Raw genomic sequence first — 22,867 nt, 5'->3', positions numbered from 1 at the left:
CGATTATGGCTTTAAAATTTAATACCATACCACTTATACATATACATACATATGTATATTTGTTAATATGTGTACCTTCCTTTCTACATTTAACCTGCAAAAAAAATAAGGAAGTCCCGAAAAAATATGGGCCGAGCCTTTTTAAAATGCAGCAATTTTTTCGTCGCCAAAAATTTTCAAAAATCGCCGCTGAGTTATTCAGGAAACCACTTGAATGTCAAAAGTCTGCATAAATTTGTATAAAATCGCATTTTTTCGTAAATGATTTTGCAAAATTTCGATTTTTCTGCTTCTTTGCGCATACCTACATACGTGAAACCTACAAGTAAATCTGAATGTGATCGAGCAAACCTATGTACATATTTGTGTCCACATTGCTCACTTACTGACTATCTATTGCATTATTTTGCATTTCATTAACCAAATAAATGAATGGGAGACATAAAATCTAAAAAAAAAATTTAAATCAGAAATCGACACAAACAGAGATTTCCTATCAAGTGTGGCCAGCACACGTGCTCTTCAGCCCAGCTCATTGCGGCCAGCTTCTTTTCGATTCCTCTAACTATTTGCATTTTTATCCCCCAACCAAGCGCTGAGCAATGATTGCTTGACTCGCAACGCTTGCGAAAATAAAATAGCGAGAGGAGAAAAAATCGAAAATATTGGCTTTTGGCGCGCAGCAAGTGTCCATTGAAAGCATGGAACGAAAAAAAAAAAAAACAAATAAAATTAAGCGAAAAAGCTCGGCATGAAATTCGCTTGTATAAACGCGCATTAAATCTGCCGCTCGTGGCATCATAAAAAACGCATTTACTACCAATCACAGCGCTCCTAATTTGGTGGACGCGCAAAAACTGACCACTCCAGAGGTGCTGACATCGCCAGCAGCGGCGTCACGGCGTGGACGCACCCTCATCACCAACATCATCATTGCCATCACAATCATCGTTGGTTGCAGCGCTGGTGGTGCGCTGGCCATGTTCGAGCCAATTGTTTTCTCGTGTTGTTTTTGTTTTTGCTGCTCTACGCCGATATTCCAACAAATCGCTAATGCTAATGCTAATGCTAAATTTAGTCTGGTCTCGTTACCATTGTGCAATGACCCAAATCAAAGGCAGCAAATATACTTGCATACATATGTATACACATACTTACATACATATGTATGTGTATGTATGTTATGTACGCTATATACACTTGTTACTACTTCAATGGCTGAAATGTTTTACTAGCCAGCAACAACAACAAGCAAATTTGTTTGTGGCTATATGCTTGGATAGTTAGGTTGCTTGGTTCGTCGTTTAGTTAGTGGTGGACTTTTTCTTTCGTTGTTGTTGTTTCACTACTTTTTCGGGGGTTACGCGCCGCCAGTAACGCTTCAGTACGCTTGACCGCAGCTAGTTGCTCAGCTGTGTATAAGTTTTCATTGATTTTTTTGTGTATTTTTTCAACTTTTTTTTTTATAATTTTTTTTGTAAGTTTCATTTGCTCGTTTGTGGATATGTGTATGTGTGTGCTTATAGGGGAGTGTACATGTGCTTATGCTAGAAATTTGCACACCAATGCTTTGTGTATAGTCTTTGGCTTGGACCTACCGCTGGTTTTGCGTACTAGCCGTCCAGCTTTTTTGATTTTCAATTATTTTTTTTTGCAGTTTTAATGGCTTTCTAGCATTTTAGCGCGCCTCAGCCACTAGCTTTGTAATTATGTTTGTATGCGCCTACATTTGTATTGATTAGTTCCAAATCGTTTATCGATTTAATCTACGCATCGGCCGGCTGAGTTTGAATTATAGCAACTATTTTTTCAGCTTGTCTAGAGAAAGTGGCTGCTAAATATTTTTAAGTTTTATAACATTTTAATTGCGATATAAATTTTATAGCGCAGTTGTTACTAGGGCTCAGGAGATCCGCTGAAGCTACGAAAACACAGCAATTTAGCTTAGCGAAGGAGATTTAAAAAAAAAACTTGTTTGGATTTTTAGTTTAATTTATTAACCTAATAAATACCCTAAAATCTATAATTGCTTGGACTTGTTCAGTAAACACAACAAATTACAAATGATTACTGCCACTATTACTTTATTGGCGTTATGACTGCAGCAAATTGAACGCAATTACTCGCATACCAGTTACTAAAGGTCAGAGATTTTGATTTAGCATCTTTAGATTGCAATTACTTTGGAAGCTAATTACTTATGCTGGTGCGTTCAGTTTCACAAGTGGTTTTAAATTACTTATTTATGCAGAAGTTTCATTATAATAATAATGATTACTAAAATAATGATTACTGCAGTAATTATTACCCCTAGATATCTTGGAAAGTATTGTAAAGTAATTTTTTCTGTGTTTAAGTAAGCTTTATAACTAATTATTTGCTTATAATTATTGCCACTATAATGATTACGTTATTACTAATTATTATTGGAATGATTACAACTTGGGATTTGTGTAAAACAATTATTTCTGTGCTTTATTTAGCTTTTTTATTCATCATTTATGTTTAACTCTGGTTGTTATAATAATGATTACCAAAAGAATTACAATTGGAATGATTACATTTTGGTATTGATGTAAAATCAATGATGTTGTGATTAAGTAAGATTTTTAATTAATTCCTTGTGAAGAATTTTGGTTAACTCAGTAATGATTACCAAAGTAATGATTACTATTAATATGATTACTTTTTGAAATCGCTGCAAAATCAATGTTGCTGTAATTGAGTTAGCTTTATAATTCATTCCTTATGCCGAACTTTGGTTAACCCAATAATGATTACCACAATAATGATTACATTGCTTCATTGCTGTGAATAAGTACATCACATCTTTTATTTTTTCTCATCTGCTAAACTTCTGCTGAATCTGATTTCAATTTATTACCATTAAGCGTTGAGCAAAATGAAAAATTCTATAAACTTTTACCTTCTCTTTTGTAATATGAAGCTCAACACACATTAGTTTTTTTTTTTTCTACACTTTAAAGCGCATTTGACACGTGCGGCGAGTAATATCGCTTTTAATATGACTCAATTTTCACGCTGCCACATAATTGCAGCATAGAGCTTGTAATTTATTACATAGCATCTCGAAGTTGTCAGAGTCATCGACTTTGTTGTCAAACCATCAACCGAACACCGCCATTGTGTACCGCGGCACACCACACTTCACAACGCGCTTCGCTTCTACGAGATTATTATTATGCGGTCTTTAATGGCTGGGTGTTGAGAAAAGCTACAAAGGCAGTAAGCCGAAAAAATGCTCTGAGGAAACCAAGAGCAAAGTAAAAACAAAACAAACAAACGGTAATTAATAAGAAAAAAATGTAGCTGCAAAAAACCGGTTCAAAGTGGGTCGTAGTACATACTTCGTAGCGCTTTGCCTACGATTGGCAAAAGGGAAGGTGTCCAAGTGCTCGCTCTTAATGCTCGCTGTCTGACGAATGCTCCTAACGCCAGTCACACAAAAGCGTAGACGGTTTAGCTTTGGTTATACTTGATTGCTTTTGCATCATTTGGTAGTAAATATTTTTCATAATACAAACATTTTTTCCAAAAATCTGTTTGTCAGAAAATTGCCAAATTTTTAATTAATATTATTTTATTCGTTGCTAATATGTCAATCAGATTTTTTGCTACTATTTTTCGCGATTATTCATAGCTATTTATTTGCTATTGCTTTCAATATTTTCTTCAACCGCTAGCTCTTATTCTTTTCAAACTTCTAATATGTTTGTTTGCTTCTCTAACAGCTGTTTTTTTAGCTGGGGGTTTTTCAGTTTGTTTTTTGGTTTGGTGTTTGTTCTCTACCCAACTGGCTCCAATAATATTTAGCCGTTTTTGTCAGTTATGGCTGTCTTTTCAATTCTTAGAACCAAATGAACGTATTGATGGATGATTTTTTCTCATGAAAAGAACCCAAAATAATAAGTGAACGTTATTTATTCAGTAAGAAGAAGCGCAAATTGTGTTCTGTATGTAAAATTTATATATTATTGCCCTGAGTTTTATACTATAATTTATCGGATAGTTATCGGTTACTGTGTAAAAATTATTATATTCTGAAACAAAGAAGAGGGAAATTGCTATTTGTTTTCGATTAATAGAAAACAACGATTATTTAACGCACGAAAATGTACGATTATTCGATATTTTAAGGCACAAAGGCAAGTATGAGCTTAGTCTGGATATCGGAAATACCAATTCAACTACTTAATCAGAAATAACTGTGCAATTTTGACACCCGATTGTGTTGTTGTTATCGTAATAACAATCGCTTATTTTGTCGCTGCCAGGAAAGTGAAAAGACAGCATTTTTGCTTATCAAAATAATGAAACAAAATTCCGATTCATTTTTATTTTTTTCGATTAATCCCAACACCACTGCCCGGAGCTTCCATAAAGAGTGCGCTTTGTTCAAATAATGCGACAATTTGCACCTCATTTTATCTCTGTGTGTGAGATTTGCTTCACTACGGAATGCCAGACATTTTTTTTATTTTAAATTAAAAATTATTATGTACATATATTAAGTAATTTATTTTGTAAATCACTTTCAAGTGCTCCGAGCAATTATTTTTATCTTTATTGATTGAGTCTTCAGTTTAAGTTTTTTATTTCTTTGCATTTTTCTTTTAATTTTTAAGTTGCATATTATTATTCTGCTTTTATACTTCTTTTGCTCTTGCCTTGCTTTGTTTTATCTGTTCTACACATATACAGCAGCTCGGCTTTGTTTTTACTACTCGTTTCTCGCTGTTCACATCAGTTAAATACATAAGTACATGTGTTCTCGGCCGCAGCTAATCGTGTATGCCAGCGATCTTGTCTGGCTTGCAAAATTTTATATTTTATTTGTTATTATTGTTGCTTTTTTGTTTTATTTGGCACCTACTTTTTTCGCCGTTGGCGTCGTCAGTGCCTCCTCATAGCGCTGATAACTGTGTGACTCATCGCTGGTATTGGCTAAATATTTCTTCTTCTTCTCCGTTTATAAAGCGGTTTTGTGATTTTTACCCTTTATTAAATGAGTTTTTATTATTTTTCCTTAATACAGTTGTTTATTTCAACCTTGAAAACTCACTTATTAGTGCGACTACTACGAAAACGAAAGGCCGGTGAGGAGTGTGTTGAGTATCTTTCTCATGCTCATTGATGCTGCTGATAGCGGTTATGAGCAAAAACGCAAAACAAGTACGCATTCGGGGGCTGGAATTTTGGGAAATTTTCAGGGCGTTTCCATGCACCTGAAATTTGTGTGGTTTTTTTGGAAGCAAGCAAACTTTAACCCTTTATGCGTAATTTTTTTTTTTTTTTGAGATTTATAGTTCAACTTTATCTTCGTTTAATGCCGAAGCGCATCTTAATTTTATGGACTGTTAATATCTATTAAATTGAATATATACATATGTATGGTATACTTACTTATATAGTATATAAGTATGTGATATTCAAGTAACCACTGACACATACATACATACCAACCATATATATGTATGTATTGTCTATATATTTTGCATTATATCTTTTGATGCGTTTCTCAAGGCTTACTTGATGGCAATGCATTAAATATTTTCATGACCATGGCATGCCTTTTTTGCTTGCAACTCAGCTTCACGAGACCAGCCCACCGAGGGCAGCGTATGCTTTGCGCTCTTCTTTTATTTGCAGCGCAAGCGTACAATCAGACACACAGAGACCTCTACAGTTGCGCTTAAAATACTTGCTGCATGGCTTTAAGTATTTTTAAATATTTAATGCAGTAGTGTTAATATGCACAGCGTTTTTTTTTAAGTTTACTTGACGAGGTTTTAGTAGTGGGCTATACATCTTTGGCAGAATTCTTGCACAACTGTGGTAGTTGGGGTACGAGTCTCTGAGATATCTGAAATTTCAGATATATTTTGTTCTTTTTCCATGAAATCATGCACATACAGACACAACCTTATCACCTATGCCCTTATCGCTTCATTTTACGATTTTTCTTTTAATTTTTATACCTTGACTCCAGTTTTCCTTGCAATTTTTCGCAATGCCTATAAAAATTGCTTCTTTGCAGAATTTTATTGCTGGCAATAATAAGCTAATTGTACTAACCGTGCGATTCTGTAACTTGAGACAGTCTCAAGTCTCTAAATTTGAGATTTTAAGTTAGAGACAATTTTTGAGACTTGAGATGATATTGCTATTATGTAAGTGACAGTCACAAAATCTATTACATTTCATTATTCAGAGATGTTTTTACACTTGAATGAAAATAAATACGTCGATAACAAATATTAAATTTTCTATAACATAGTCAAAAAACATAATTATCAAAGAAAATAAAAATATATGTTGACTTTGTTTCATAATATTTACGAAATTTATGTAAAATTGATTTATTTTTAACCTTTTCGTGTTTAAGTTGCTTACAAAATATAAAAAAACGACAATCGATTAATTTATATGACGATCTCTATTCAGTATATTCAAAATGGCAGACAAGAGTTCTTTTTAGTTTTGTGACCTGCTAACTACCAGGTCTCAATATTTTGAGACTAACGCTAGAGACTGTTTAGTGAATAGTAACTAGTCTCAAATTGAGACTTTGCCTCAAAATGTCTCAAATAGAGACTAGAGACTGGTTACAGAATCCCGCTATAAGAGTCCATTAGTAATTGCATTAGTCCACAACTGCTGAAGTCATCACAAACCGAGCTGTATACATATACATATTCTAATAGTAGAAGAAATGTTAAGAAGACTTATAAGCTTGTGGTTAATGAATTGATAATGGAAAAAGTGTGCCTAAAATGATCACATTCGTTTGAGAGTTTTTGTTAGAAATAAAGGAAGATTTGAATAATTTTTCGTTAATTTTTTTTATTATTTCAATATTCTAATTTAATAATTAATTTTAAATAATTTATCAAATTAAATTTTAGTCATTTTTTAATTTAACTTTTATAATTTTTATTTAATTTATTGTTTTATTTTAATAAATATTTTAATATGTATTTTTTTACTTTTGTTTTATTTTTATTTTTTTTGATTTCGACTCAGTTTTAGTTTTATATGTTTTTGTTTTTGTATATAAAATTTTTTTTTGCCCTCACAGTTCGGTCTGTCCTAATTTTTATAAAAACGTTTATATGAGTTTTCTTGACTTCTAGCAACGTTTTACTAATACATTTTGTAAGCTATGTCCGTCTGCATTAATTTCTAAAAAAGTTACTTTGTGCAGAAATTACAAAAACTACACATTATAACGCTTTTCAACGCACGGCTTGACCATTGAGGCTAAAGTGGCTTCTGCAATGGGCAATATTTCGCTTATATGTAAATACACTACATAGTCGAGCAAAGAGCAGAAAATATAATTTTCTATGATTTTGTTGTTTTTTGCAGTGATATTTGTTTATAATATATTTTTAGCATGCAAAATATTTTTGTGTTGACATTGACATTTGCGCGAATGGCACTTTTTGCATTTGTGTATAAATGGAAACTCTGTCAACTTGGTACTTTTTGCTGCAAGCTTGTTTTGTTTGTTTAGCTTTTATGTTTTTCGCTGTGTTTCACTAGTTTATTGTTTACATTGTCTTTGTTTTGCATGCGCGTGTGTATGTGTGTGCATGGCGCGCATTTGTTGCAAAAAGTTGCTGGCTTTTTATTATTGCAACATTTTGCCCGCTAAAAAGCTGTAACAAAAACTGAAAAACAAACAAATCTCGAAAAAAGCGAAATATTTTTATTTCATTTTCAAAAACATCAAAAGCAAAACGCAAAGTCAACAACTCGTTGGCAAACAAAATCCACTCGTTTGTCGGCCACTGATCAACTAGTCAGCTAACCCTTCAAACACAGTGCGTTGTTCAAGCAACCAAGTGGCCAGCAGTTTTCTTTTTGTTTTTTTTTTTTTAACTTTCTGCATTATTGACACTGATCATTGATCGATGCAGCCGACATGATTTTGTAAGCAGTGCTGGTTTCGTTTATTTTTTTTCGTATACGCAAAGGTACGTTTTTATGCAAATACTCGCTAATTCAGTTTTGGACGCAAATAAGTTTATGGAGTTTACGAAAGGATGTCGCCACTTAACCTCTTTTTGTGTCCAGTGTTGGTAAATACGACTGTTTGACGGCTGCCGTGCGCAAGTTTTGTGTGAAATCCTCTGTCTTTATAGTTTCGCAATAGCAATTTTTGTTTTCTTTGTATATTTGTTGCATTTCATAACTGTCTCAAGTACCAAGCTGTGGATTACAGAACTTGTAAAGAGGAGGAACATAATGTAGGTTGGAACTTTTTTTACTAGTTCAGATTTTCATCTTTTCATTTTCGTTCAATTCAAAGTAAAGCCGTCAATCAATCAATCAATTTTAGAGTATTTTTTTGTTTTTGTCCAATGTTTTAATATAATCTCAAGATTATCTGCTTTAAGATATTCCATGAAAATCCCAAATTCTATAATACTAATATTGACTCTCTTCCGTTGGGATCACACTTTTAAATGGTTCAGCAATAAGATCGTCTTCACTCAGTATTATTTTTATGTGTACAGTTTACGATCAAAAAGTAAGAACGACTTCATTAAGAATTAATATGAGTATATGCAGTATTAGGGCGATCAGTTTTTGTTCTAAATCCGCAAGAATTTAATCATAAATAGATATAATAGCAACTCTACAAGCACTAAATATCTACATATGTCTTAAATATATCTTCCACATTTTCATATGTTAGATTTTCATATTTCCAATTAGCTTTAATGTTCCCTTATCTAACTGAGTGTCTGGCACTAAACGCATATCTTTATTCACTGTCGCTTCATGGCAATAGAACACGGGTCGCCCACACACCACGTCTGCTTTCGCAACAGTTATTAAAGCTCATAAAAACCGTAGCTTTGGAATTACTTCCAAGTATTGGCTGAGATTGTCGCCAGCATGATGATTGATGAGTCTTCCGCCAATTGCGTAAGAACTAAAATAAATTATTCTTACAACTACAATGTGCTAAACGTAGACAGCGCTCGTAAAGCAGAGCTTATATGTCGTTCTAAACAAATGGAGTCGCGCAAAAAGAGTATGAATCTAAAAAAGTTAGAACTGAAAACGGAGAGATAAAACATATGTACATAAATATTTCGCTACGTTGCTGTTCATTGACTGGCGCGCTGTTAAATGAGTGTTTTGTACTATTCGCCATTGACTGTTGTAGAGGGATTACTAGAAAAGAAAAAGGCAAAAACATGCAAAAAAAAAAAAGAAAAAATTATGTAAACTCAAAAAAAGGAAATGAACGCCCGATTGACCACGCCAGCCGTTACCTGCTTAACTACACACATACAAAGCTTCATGTTGAACGCCGCGCATGCGCAACGAATAAATGAATGAAAGTGCTCGCTGAAACGTAGACATGTTTTTTGAACACCTATGCATATACATATATACATATATATATGTATATATTCATACATATGTGTCTGTTAGCGCTGCTATCCCTAACGACCGGCCTATATTATTATCGAATGGCGGTACAAAGAGCAGCGCGTGCGCGACGCGCCCAATACTGCGCAATCCACGCTCTTCAGCAGACATACACTATACGAGTACTCACACACATCCACACCATATGTGTAAATACGAGGCAGATTGCCGAAAATAATGACTGCAATCTGTCAGCGCTTTGCACGCTTTGGCCGCTCTCTCACATTGAAATCAGTCATTTACCCCTTCTCAGCCGGTATTTGCCTTTTTGCCATTTTCGCAATCAAATAGTATGTTAAATAAATACCAAATGTTTGTTTGTATATAAATCGTTCGCTATTTCATTTACATGCATTAATTGAGGTGGCGCTACAAATGTGTTACATTGATTTAGTTAGTGGGTGTGAACAATGGCTTGTCATTGTCGCTTGCTTAGCCTTACTGGAGCAGTTTTTGAACTTTGCAAATGACAATGATTTTTATTGACGCTAAATTGCCATTTCTGTGCTGATTTATATATATTTTTTGTAGTGATGTATTGAAACAATTTGTAAACTTAATTGGCGATGACTTCAAAAAATGAATTTTTTAAACTGTCTTCAAGTGGAATTTGAACTCAACGCCCATCGATTGAAATCAAAAATCGAATTTAAAAAGTTTTTACAAAGTGGTTAATATTCCTTTTCGATTTATACAACTCATATAGACGATTTACATACACCACTCTGAATCGATTTAGTCATGTTCGCCTGCCTAGTCGCTCAGTTTTTGTGATACTGATCTCAAATTATGCGCAGGTCGCTTTCTCCTCAAGAAGCTGCTCATTTGTCGGAATCGTCGATATCGGACCACTATAGCGTTAGCTGACATACAAAGTGAACGATCAAAATTATGTCCTTGTAAGGAAATAATTTTTATTTGATGAGTTATCTTCATCAAATTTTGCAAAAATTAATATCCAATACAGAGGTTCAATCTCCGAAGAAATTGTTCAAATCAGATCACTATAGCATATAGCTGTCATACAAAGTAACCGATCAAAAGCATGTCCTTGTAAGGAAAACTTTTTTATTTGACGAAATATCTTCACCAAATTTGGCAAGGGTTATTGACCAAAGCAAGGGTTCAATCTCAGAAAAAATGTTTCAGATCAGACCACTATAGCATAAAGCTGTCATACAAATTAAACTGGTCAAAGTCAAGTTCTTGTATGCCAATTTCTTTTATTTATGCAGGGTATGCTAGCTTCGGTGCAAACGAAGTTCGTTTATTTCTTTTTTAAGCTTTCGTTATATTAACGATGTGATTTATAACAGTCTATTCGAATCGCCACTTTCCGTTGTGTATCTCTGTACAGTAGCCAGCTACTATATCATATTACAAATATAGTATCGAATTAGGAATTAAAACGGATAAATTAGTAATATTAAGACAAGTTTTGGCTGTAGTTTCATGTTAATAAGCTTTTAACGGAGCAATGACCAGCTGGTAATTAATCGTGTTATTAACAGTATTTTTGAGAGAGCGCACTCAGTCTTTAACATCAGTTCTATTCTGTTGAAACTGATGAAGAAATAGGAAAAAAACGAAAATGTATAAAATTTCTTAATCTTGTTATGAAAAGCTCTGTAATTTCGTCCGACAAACTTTCGGGTTAAAATGTCTTAAATTTTTGTTCTTGATTTAAATTTGCTTCTCTTTTATTTCTTATGAAAGGTTTGGTTTAAACTACTTACGAAATGGCTTTTATTTATTCATATCCAATTCTGCAACTAAAAGAATTTTTTTAAATATTGTGAGGGATCATCAAGATTCTATGTTACATAGCAAATTTCTAGGAATAATATGATTTCATCTTAACAGCGCCTTCAATTCACTGATTTCACTCAATACTTTTCACACATTTTCATTCAATGGGTTCCATTTAGTAAGACTTTAGTTCTAGAAAGTGAACTGCAAACAACAAACAACGCGAAGAGTGTCACGAAACAGCAAAGAGAAAAGCACGAATTTGTGTTTTTCCTTAAAGTAACATTTCCAATAATTAAACTCTCACACTCTTTCCCAACTCAACGAATTATAGCAACACGCGTTATTTATAATGCTGAACAAAGAAGATAAATAAAGAATAAACGAGGACAACTTCGTCTGGAGTAACATACCAGCAAACAACTAACACTACGTTGAAATACTAATAGTAGTTAGCGGTAAAACAACAGCAATAACAATCCAAATAAATCAATAAATATATAGACTGCTGCGATTTCAAAACTTGCCAATGACAATACTTGTTTTCAGTTAAATTAAGCGCAATTAGCGATATCATAAACACTCATGCGCACCGAAAGCATTACGAGCGGGCGACACAGTTGCGCATCCGCATACACCACTGCAACTGCCACAGCCGCAGCTGCAGCCACAGCCACGGCAACAGCATCCGTTGTGGCGGCCGCCGCGAGCGCCAGCAAAATGGCAAGCATGCCGGTCGTGTGGTGCACCGATCCAAATTCAGTGAATAAACAACCCACAGCTTTCGCGCTCCACGGCATACAATTGCAGGGAAACGTGACCGAGAAACAGGTGCTGGCGTTGCGCGAACTGGTGAATGCCGCCGCCGAGGGTAGACTCATATTGCCCGCGGACGGCTCATTTGTGCTGCTCGACAGTGGCATTAGCATCGAAAGTTCGATTGTAAATAGCAGTGGCGGTAGTATTGGTGAAGGCACTGTTGTCGATACGGATGGCAATAAAGAGAACACAGCGCAGAATGTCGCACCAAATGTTTCGACGCATGGCGGTGGCGCCGAGGAGAAACATGTTAAAAACACATATATACTAATGCCTGTGACAACAAACAAGCCGCGCGCAAACGCAGACTTGCCTGCCAATCTAGAGCAGCGCGATGTGATAGACGAAGAGGAGGAGGATGAGGAGCGAGAACACGAATTAGCGGAAGCGGCGCGCGAAGTGCCGCCACAGCAGTTTGAGTACGATGAGGAGGAGTACGAACCGAAATATTCCACATTCACGCCGCCCAACTCTACTGCCGACGATGAAATTCTTTACGAATTTCTCTGCTGTGCAAAATGCATGAATGATGTATATGCTTCCCGTTGTCAGGCAAATGCTGCGGCGCGCATGCGCAATAGCAATTGCCAGTATGCCACGGCCATCTACCCGCCGAAAAGCAATCAAAGCCGACGCGCTTTAGCCGCAGAACGTTTACAGCGCTTGCTCAGGACTTCCGGTCGCGGTAGCGCCTTTGTGGATTGGAGCTGCACAGCAACAGCGGCACGAGCCAATGAAGCGTTAACGCCGCTAGACGATCCTGTCTACAGTATTGCCAATAAGTACACGCGCCGCTATCATCGCAAGCATTGCCTCAACTTTGCTTCTGCATTGGCGGCACGTAATCGGCAAAATCGTCACAAATTACCAATGCAAAGCGTGAAAATCTTTCATAATCGTAACATTGCAATCACAAATGGCGGTGGCGGTAGCTGTGCTGGTAGTGGGAGCAGCAGTAGTGTAAGCAATAGTCGTAGCAATAAAATCGGCTGCATTCCGCTGCCGACATTATCATTACTGCCCGCGTACGCGTCGGTGAATAAAAAGCAAATTGTAAGCGACGCGACGATACAGTTGTCAAGTAATCGTGCATTGCGAGCGCCGGAACGCTTTGGAGAAATGCCAGTTTCGATGGAGAGTAATAGCGTTAGTGAGAAAGCACTGCGCAGTGACGTGGAGTCTGAAATGCGCGGAGCACCGCGTTTGCCAACAACAGAGCGCATGGCTTGCGCCCGGCCAAACAACTGTGATACACCAATGGATGCGACAGTAGCCGCTTCCGAAGTAGTTAAGGACTTAATTAGTTTCGATGATGATGATGAAGATGGCAATAATGGTAGCGATAAATTGACGGCGAGCCGCAAGGCTGGCGCTATAGCGCCAAACTTCGCTTGTGATACGAAGACCTTCGATTTGTTGTGCGCTCCCAATCAACCGTTGGCCGTCACAGCGGACGCGCACGAATACGCTGACAATAACGTCAGCGACGGCAAAAACAACTGCAACCTTCCATTGCCAGCAGATGCGCTTTGCATGCAAATTAGCGAATCAGTCGAATTCGGGGCAGCACAAGCAATACAAAATGTCAGCGACGATAGCGTAGTCGCTGCGAACGCTGTTGCAGTTGGCGCGCAACCATCGAGCAATAATTCCAGTCGCAAAACAAGCTTCGACTCAACCTGCACCATTAGTTCGATGGATTCTGGCTTTATTGAAATGCAGAATAAGTTGGAGAGCTCGTTGCAGAGCGCCGCTGGTGCGCTACTCTATGCTGCTGCTGCCGCAAACGCGGCAAATACCCGACCTACGCTGGCGCAAATATTCGACGGTGTGGAAAATTCCACAGCGCCAGTTAATGGCAACGCTGTGCGCGTTGGCTACAATACGGCGGAACCGTGCGATGCACCCGAGAAGATAGCGCGCCTCAACTACAAGGAATGCTTGACGCAGTCGCGCAATCGACGCAAGTCCTACGAAGAATTCAAAGCCATGTTTGCCGCAGCGGCGCATTTTGACGGCGCGCATGGTGCGGTAGCGGAAGCAAGTGCCCGGCGTAAGACGCTACTGTCACGTACTGCCACTTGTTTGGAAAAGGAAACTCAATACGCTGCGTCAATGACAATGCAAACGGCATTAGCGCATGCAGCAACAACAACACCAATGTCCGCGGTTTCGCAGACGACGCCGACTGGGGCGACAATGTCGAATGCATTAGAATCTATATCAGAACAGTCCGCGACCACAGGCGAAGAGAGGCACGGTGGCGCGGCTGTTAATGCCCTGCCAAACGCCGCGTCTACACTTGCCAATCGTCAAATCGGTGCAGCGTCCGACCACTTAGACACTTTTTCAGTGCACAGCGACTCGAAACCGGATTGTGTAAACAAGTTTGCGGTGTGCACCGCTGAAATGGATACTGCTGACGCGTCCGCCTCACTGAAAACACCATCAACCACGGCAACTACGCTGGCGGCAACGCCAATATCGCAACGGTCAACCACAGAAATTTTGCGTAAGAATTCGGATTTTCTATCGCAAATACTCGATCAAAAGGTGCTGGCGGCCAAAGAGAAAGAAAAAGCGCACATACGCCGCAAATCATACGAGGAGTTCAAACGTTTGGTGCGCGAATGCGAAAACATGGACGCTTTGGAGAGCGCTGGTTTAGTGGCCGAAGGGGCCGCGCCAATCGCCTCAACTACAACACCATTTAAACGCCAAAACTCGCGGCATCGTAAAAGTTACGCATCGTTTTTACTGATGCGCCGCAACTCACTGAAAGAGCAGCAAGTGGCAGGCTCCAATGCGGCAACGCCCGCGAAGTGCGGCGATGCTGCCACCGCAACGGCAAGTGAGGCGCAACCGCCAAGCAACGTCGGTGCCATTGTACCCTCGGCGGCAGCGTCTATCAGCAAAGGTGTCTGCGGTGGTAATAATTATAAGCGCAACTTCAAAATCTACGATAAGCTTGTTTATGGCACCATTTATGACATCATACAACGCAAGAATGACATTTACAATCTAACATACCATAAGTATGACAAATATATGACATATGGCACCATTTATGAGATTCTGCACCGCAAAACATCGCAAGCCTCCTCAACCGCCTCCTCCGTCACCAGTGCGGGCGACTTCTTTCAACGCAAAAGTCTTTCGGCTATTTTGGAAAAGGATGTTGCCGCGCGACATGAGCGCCGCGATAGCGCTCTGAAGACGGAAAAAGATAAAGACAGAGATGCAAAGGAGAAACACAAGCCATTAAAGCCAACAATGATTTACGATATTATACAAAAGCAACAACAGCAGCAACAGACGCAGAGCAACGCGTTGCAGGCAACATGTACGGATGACCGTAGCGTTAGCGCGTCAAATTCGGTCACCGCAGCCGCAAATTCCATTTCCTCGTCGGCGCGTTTGGGCAACAATCGCAAATATGGTACGATTTACGACATCTTGCAATTGGAAAAATCGGATGCAAGCAGTGCGCCGACGACCGCAACCTCAGGCGCGACGCATCCAGAATCCAAAAATCGTTTTATTGTCAGCAAAATCGATGAAACCGCTGTGATGCCGACAACCGCACAGCAGGGCTTGGAAGTACACACACCAAATGTGGACACGGCAGGTACAGCCGCCGATAAGTTGCAGCAGGGCGACGATGCCGCCCATTGTGATGCACAGAAGTCTGTCAAAACAACGAAGCCAAACAAAATGAGAAGACTGTCTAATATATTGTCCTATAGTAAGCAACATTCCAAGCCGGAGAAGTCGTCGAGCAGCGAACGTATCGATGAGCAGCCCGAACCTGCGGACTGCGCCGCCGAAGACGCGTCCAAATCGAAGCACCATGCGCAACACAAGCGACGTCTTGGCATGCCGCAACTATTGCCGTTGGACAGCGAAGAATTATATGCGCGCATTGTGGCACAAAACCGCGCCAACTCAACGGCCGGCAAGCAGAAAAATTCGAGTGGTCCTATTATGAAATCGAGCTCGCTGGATGCCATCTCCACCACAGCTGCGGCTGCACTGATTTCTCCACCCGCCACACCTTCGCCACCATCGCCGCGTCGCAATCTGAAACAACATAACTGCCTGCAGCGTGCCGGCGCGCAAACGGCCCAAAGATTGCTGGTCAAAAAACTGTCGTTGGAAAGCTTCGAACCGAGTCGGGTGCGTCAAGAACGCTCACCACTGCGCCGTTGGTCCAATCAAATGCCCATTAAATGCAATTGCATGCTGAACGGCGATTCGCGCGAGGGTTCGCCCATTTCCTTGGCGAGCAGCAATGAAGATTTGTGCGCTTGCGCCACAACTGCGGGCAATGAAACGACAGCGCAATGGCAACGTCATAACTTCAGTCGTGAACACCACAAGCACCAAACGCCACAGCATACACATACGTGCCCGAATTTCTTGACATTCACACTGAACACAAACGCAACAGCGACAACAGATAAAGAAAACGGTGCTCTCTTGCCATGGTCGCCGTCTTCGTTGTGTGTCGGCAATGCCGACTGTGCGTGCGCCTCGCTGGAGGATTTCAAAAATTTCCGTCTGAATGCGTCAGCAAGCGCAACAACAAATGCCGGCACCAGTGGTCACCTGGTTGCAGCGTCGACAGCGAAGGGCAGTAGCGCGGCGCTGGCGCTCACCAAGAAAGCCAAGTCGCGTCGCTTGTCGGAGTTTACGCGTGGCGAATTCTTAAACGAAAAACCGTAAGTGTTGTGTGCATATTTTTTTTTATTTATATACTACATTTATATTTTTTATTATACAACATACATATTTGAAAAACTTGTTCATATTTACCTTAAATGGGTGCCATTCATGCCTTTAATATTTGATATTAAAATGCTAAAAGATTTATTCAAATTGAGTTATTTTTGACGCCTTGAGTTAAGCGGTCCATATTTTTTGAACTCGACTTCGCTTTAAAATTTTGGTAATATACTAAGTTATGCTAAAAATGCGAATATCAGTCTTTGCTAATGTCGTCTTAAGCTTTTCTTCATTTTGTCACAGAAATCGCTGTTCAAAAGCTTGAAACTTTGTATGACACTTTTGTAAAACTAATTTAATATATGTATTTCGTTGAATTAAACTTTTTACGAATCTACAGAGTTTATGCAGTTTTTGCGTATTCAACGCTTTGTTCAGCAATCAATATCATATCAATACTGTATAAATAGTCATCGTTTCACTTAATGTGCTCCCGTTCAGTTTTAGTAGCTGTTCAGTTTTTAATTCAGCTGTCATTGACTTGTGCTGAATAAGCGCTGACCTGCGCTGATAAATTGCTGAATGCCAAACTATTTCAAAACCATTGTTTTGTACTTTTAACTATATTGTGAGTATTTGTGCGATCAAATTTTTATTATCTACTTTTCTCATGGAAATTAGTTGTATTGTTTATAATTTTTAAAAATTATTATTAAATTATAGTTAAAAAACAATCCCAGTTAAAAAGTTATTATTTTAACTTTAAAACTAAGAGGATAGATTTATATTTAGAAACTTTCTCATTCAGCGCTTTATTCAGCTAAAGAAAATAATAGCTGGATATCCTTAATCTCTAGCTGAATAAAGAAAATGATAGCTGATAATGCTTAATCCTTAGCTGAATAAAAAACTGATGGCTGAATATGATTAATCTTTGGCTGAATAAAGAAATTGATAGCTGAATATGCTTAATCTTTAGATGAATAAAAAAAACTAAAGCTAAATATTATTAATCTTTAGCTAAATAAAGAAATTGATAGCTGAATATGCTTAATCTTTAGTTGAGTAAAGAAAACTAAAGCTGAATAAAGAAAATAATAGCTAAATAAGCGCTAAATGACAAAGGGCTTGAAAAGCTTGGTAAGCGGTTGTGCTCTAAATCATTTAATCGAGAATATTAAATGCCTTGGATACCTTAAAATTTGTTTTAGTAAAAAAGGAAAATTCTAGCGGTGAATATAACCTTTAGAACTGCTTCTTCTGGGTAAAATTCTAATAATGTTGCACCAACATTCGGCATTATCGGTACGCATTCATAAAATACCATTTAAATGCAAATAAAAAAACAATTTTATTTTAGGCATTTATAATCCAACCCTCAACTAAGTGTGGCGTTATTTCCCCGCATTAACGGCAACCTTCCACATATTTTGTTCGGTGTTTTTGTTTGTTATTTTGTGCACTGCTTGTGTTGTCGCTTTGATATTGTTTTCAAAATAACCAATATCATAAAAATATTTCTGTGTACAAACTACAAATATTTAATATGCCCTCGTTTTTATAGCATTTTTTGTTAAATGCTCGCACGCTAATAGGCCAAAATTTATGCTGTACGCTCCTAAGTACAAACTAATAAACCTGACCTGTTTTTGATGAGCCATTAAACGCCTACAACAACATGCACTACAAGCTTGTATGTAGGTTTGCAAGTTTGCATATTTTGTTGTACTGTGATTTTATGTTTTTTTTGCAGCAATCGAACAGAATGAAGTTACGTATATTTGTTTTACATTGCTTGCATAGCAATCACTTTGCATATACGCAGATATACATATGTATATGGGATCGTACAATATACTTTTCAATTCATAATTAAGGGTTTTTCGCCGCCAGTCACCGTTCAAGCCGCATTATTGCCAGGTCAATGCTTGTAACATTGCGAATTGATTGTCATTCGTTTGTCTGTGGGATTTTCATATGAATGAAGATGTACATACCTATAAATGTTCATAATATATATGTATGTATATATATATAAATAAATAACATACATATGTATATTTATAGGTAGTTATTGGAAATTGTATGCAAAGTACGCGTATTTCGCTTGGCATTCCATTCATAGTTTTGAATGACTAGCCTCTGGGATTTTTCGCAATGATTTGTGCGCTCTTGTATACATATATAAATATATGCGTACATTAATATTACATTATGTACATTTTTATTAATAAACCTGCGCTAATTTTAACACAATGTTTATATATGAAGTGACGCGCTTTGTCAGCGAATTGTGCTATTATTTACTTCAATTCTCCTGAAGACATTAGCATTATGTGTACTTTTTTCCAATTATTGCGAAATTTCTGTGGTCAGCGGGGCGCTATTTATTTTCCGCCTTTTTCCCTCACTTCTTGGAATCCGCGAAATCACTCATAGCTGCAGATTTCATTCATGATTTTCAAGTAAGCAAATAATTGTCTGCTAATTGCTTGTGCATATTTTCAGGAATATTGTATTCATGTTTATTCTGACGATGACAGCGGATAAAAAATAAAATTAATTGTCTTTACTTACTTGATTTTAAGCGCTTAGTTTGTATGGCAATTATATGCTATAGTGGTTCGATAACGTCGGTTTCGGCAAATGAGCAGCTGCTTATGGAGAAAAGAACGTCTTCAAAAATTTGGATCTATATCTTATAAACTGAGTGACTTGTTTCGCGTATATACAGACATGCAGGCGTTACAAACTTCATGACAAACTTAATGCACGCTGTTCAGCGTATAAAAACTTGCTATGCTGAATCTATGTATACTACATGCTTGCAAAAAACACTAACTAATATTGATATTTTTTTCAAATAAATAACAAAAATGAATTACCTGAAAATTCAAATTAGCCAATTAAATTGTGTTTTGACAAAAGTACTCCATAAATTCTTGCAAAAGTTTACTCCTCACACTTAATGAGCTTGTTTTCAAACTTTGAAATAATTTAACAAATATCACTATTTACAACTTTGTATGAATATTGTGATAAGAAAAACTCATTAGCCGACTCAAATCTGAATTTTCGCATAAAACTGCATATTTAACATTAATTTTTGCAACAAATATGAGTGTGAGTAACAAAATTTACAACACAATTAAGTTCTTAATAGACTCAATTAGACAGACAACAAATTTAAGTATTTTTTTCGCCAATTGTCATCAAAGAGCATCTGTTATACAATGTTTTTAACAGCCTCTTCTATAGTTTTTCGTAATCTCACAATCTAACAGTGGTTCTTTAACCACTTTATGCCACTTGGTTGCGCTATTTTATCGAAGTAATATAATACGCAATTTCGCGTCAAAAATAAATAGTTGAGATAACGAAGATATGCGTCAAAATAATATTTTGAATAAAAAAGAGCTTAAAATCTAATTCGCACGATTTAAGGAGGCTTCAGAAAGTTCTCTAATGGAACCCATTAGAATTTATTATAAAAGTTGATTGAATGATTATATGTTCTGGTTCTTATATGAAGAAAAAACTTAAAAAGGCTTCAGAAAGCTTCTTGCTTGAACCCATTACCATTAAATTTTAAAGTTGATTCAATTAGGCAAAAATTAACAAGTTGCCTGAGTAATCTATTACATATAAATATTATTTTTAAATGAAATAATTCAGGTTGTACAAACGAAAACGAAAATATCCGATTTTTATGAGTATAGATTTGTTAAAGGAATTTCAGTTACCATTCTAGTGATGCTAATTGACTGATGGAATAAAGGGTTTGTTCATTGAAATCGTTGAAATAAAAATTATTCGAATTTCATTTAGTTAAAAAGTTATTGAGATGTCAGAAAGTCTCTTAAAGTGAGTCAATTATATTATTTTTCATATAGTATGGCTAATTGACCAAATTAAGAGTGTCTATTATAAAATATTTTTACATATTTCTTAATTGAAATCATATTAATGAAAATAAAAACTAAGTAGTATTTTTTTGAATCTAAAATGTTGTTTCTGTATGTTTAGTGTAAGCTAATTTCGCGAAATTTTAAACACGCACCGGCGTTCCCGCAAGTGTGCTTATTTCCCATTCGTATTGATTACCAATTTCAAGAACATTACCAAGTAAACATTTGTGTACATATGTACGTATGTATTTGTGTGTGATTGCGGTCTACACGTAAATGGTTTTATAACAAGCCTTGGCGATTGAAATGTCAACGATCAACGTGACGAAGATACGATTACTTATTGCAATTGCATTTTAGTGCGCGTACTGCTGACTTAAATACATACATATATACATATAAATGAATATATATATACATAACTACATAAATTCGCGAGTACATTTCCTGCTGACATCCATCACATGGCAACGCTGGCGACGTTAAAGTTAGCACAAGCGCAGCCAATAAATCAAGGTTGTACAACAAAATCAGTTGGTAATGCAAAATCGTTGAATTAAATTTAATACATTTTCAAAAAACACAAAAATTACAAACACACATTTTACATATCGCACAAGAGCCAACACGTGAGGCTGCAGCTTGACGCAGGTGATTGCTGATAAGTTGTGGGCTGGAAAATAAATGTGCTTATTTACAACTACAAGGCACATACATGCACTCTATATACATATATATATATATGTATGTATATATTATATGTGCGATATTGTTAACATGAAATTATTTACATGTGACATGAAAACTGTACAAATTTATACTGCATCCAGGTATGCATTGGTGATGCGACTCGCCCCTGCATTATCCAACCTTAATTGCTGTCTTTATTTGTGAAGCTAGTTGATTAAATTTATCGGCTCGTTTCTAGCGGTGCCTTCATGTGGAACATCAAACAATTAACGTCTGTATTGTTTTTTTTGATAGCTACTGTTTTTCATTTTGTCAACAAGCGTTTATGGCGACGGCGGAGGCTCTAAGCGTAATTGCCGGCCAAATTTTCCACAGGGCATATAAAGGCGGCGTTTAAATGCACATGAATTACATTTAGTTTTTTAAAGTCAACCTTGATGACATTTAAAGACCATTTGACGTAATATAATCCATGTGTTATTCATATAACAACTGTATTCCATTTCGTCACTTCTCTGCTCGGTGTGGTAAACCCATTGCTCTCGCGTCAATAAAATTGCATGTGAAGTCATCCAATTGAATTCTATAAAGAATAGAATGTGAATAACTCATAAAAATAGTATAGTTGCATGCTATTGTATATTTATTGGATTTATCGGCTCGTTATTTAACTTAGTCCAGTTGCGCGTTCGATTCGCCGCTCTACAAGTTTAAAGCTTCAAACAAATAAATTTGATGGGATCCTTTTCTCTTGTTTTCATTTATAATAATTACACTAATCACCTGGCTGATGCCCTACTGTAAATTTTTTGCAATTTTTTTTATATCTAAAATAAATTTTAAAAATAATCTCTATTTATATTTGTATATATTAAAAGCTTTCAAGCTCTGAAATGCTGCTATATATCACGATTTTACGCTTGTAATGCAATGAATGAATGCTTTATTAGAGAGTGTTTTCAGATTTTCATAAGCTAATCTCTTAACTTCCAAATACAAGTAAATATCAATTCTTTAGGGCTCATCAGAAATGGAAGTGAAAGCTTAGATGAAATTTATGGTATGCAAGAAGCAGCAGCTTTCACGCTTTCGTAAGCTTTAAACTTTTAAAGGTAGTGGCATACTACTTTTTTTTAAATAATCGAAAAGAACTCGTCCGGGAGTTTAAATAAGTTCTATGGTTAGAAAGCTCTTTTAAAAACAGCTTTTGAACTTTCAAAGAGCAAACGAAGTTTCTTTATACACCAAGTTTCAATACCCTTTTTGGGCTAAAAATACAAAATAAAAATTTAAATGAGGCTTATAATATGACATAGGTAGTGATTCCGCAAATTATCTCGGACTCGATATAAATCGAAGAGTAACTTGGGAAAGCCACATTAAAAGCTTGAGAAAGAAACTCAATATTAAAACAAAAAAAATGAATTGGCTTCTTGGGCGAAAATCACAGCTCAGTTTGGAGAACAAAGTTCGACTTTATAAGGCTATATTGAAGCCTGTGTGGA

General features: G+C 36.9%; 1 protein-coding gene across 5 annotated transcripts in view; it reads left to right on the top strand.

Annotated features, from left to right (window-relative positions):
* The window catches only part of LOC126757412 (pneumococcal serine-rich repeat protein), a 77,251-nt gene that overhangs the window by 11,778 nt on the left and 42,606 nt on the right, over positions 1 to 22,867 (top strand). For all 5 annotated transcript variants that reach the window (XM_050471311.1, XM_050471310.1, XM_050471308.1 and 2 more), the window contains exon 3: positions 11,555 to 16,760. In XM_050471311.1, the coding sequence (XP_050327268.1) occupies positions 11,806 to 16,760 (4,955 nt within the window). In that variant the 5' untranslated portion in view covers positions 11,555 to 11,805. The remainder of the gene's footprint in view (positions 1 to 11,554; positions 16,761 to 22,867) is intronic.

This window comes from Bactrocera neohumeralis, chromosome 4 (assembly GCF_024586455.1).
Source record: "Bactrocera neohumeralis isolate Rockhampton chromosome 4, APGP_CSIRO_Bneo_wtdbg2-racon-allhic-juicebox.fasta_v2, whole genome shotgun sequence".
NCBI lineage: Eukaryota > Metazoa > Arthropoda > Insecta > Diptera > Tephritidae > Bactrocera > Bactrocera neohumeralis.
The sequence above is the reverse complement of the archived record's forward strand: the minus strand, read 5'-3'. Positions and strand labels throughout refer to the sequence as shown.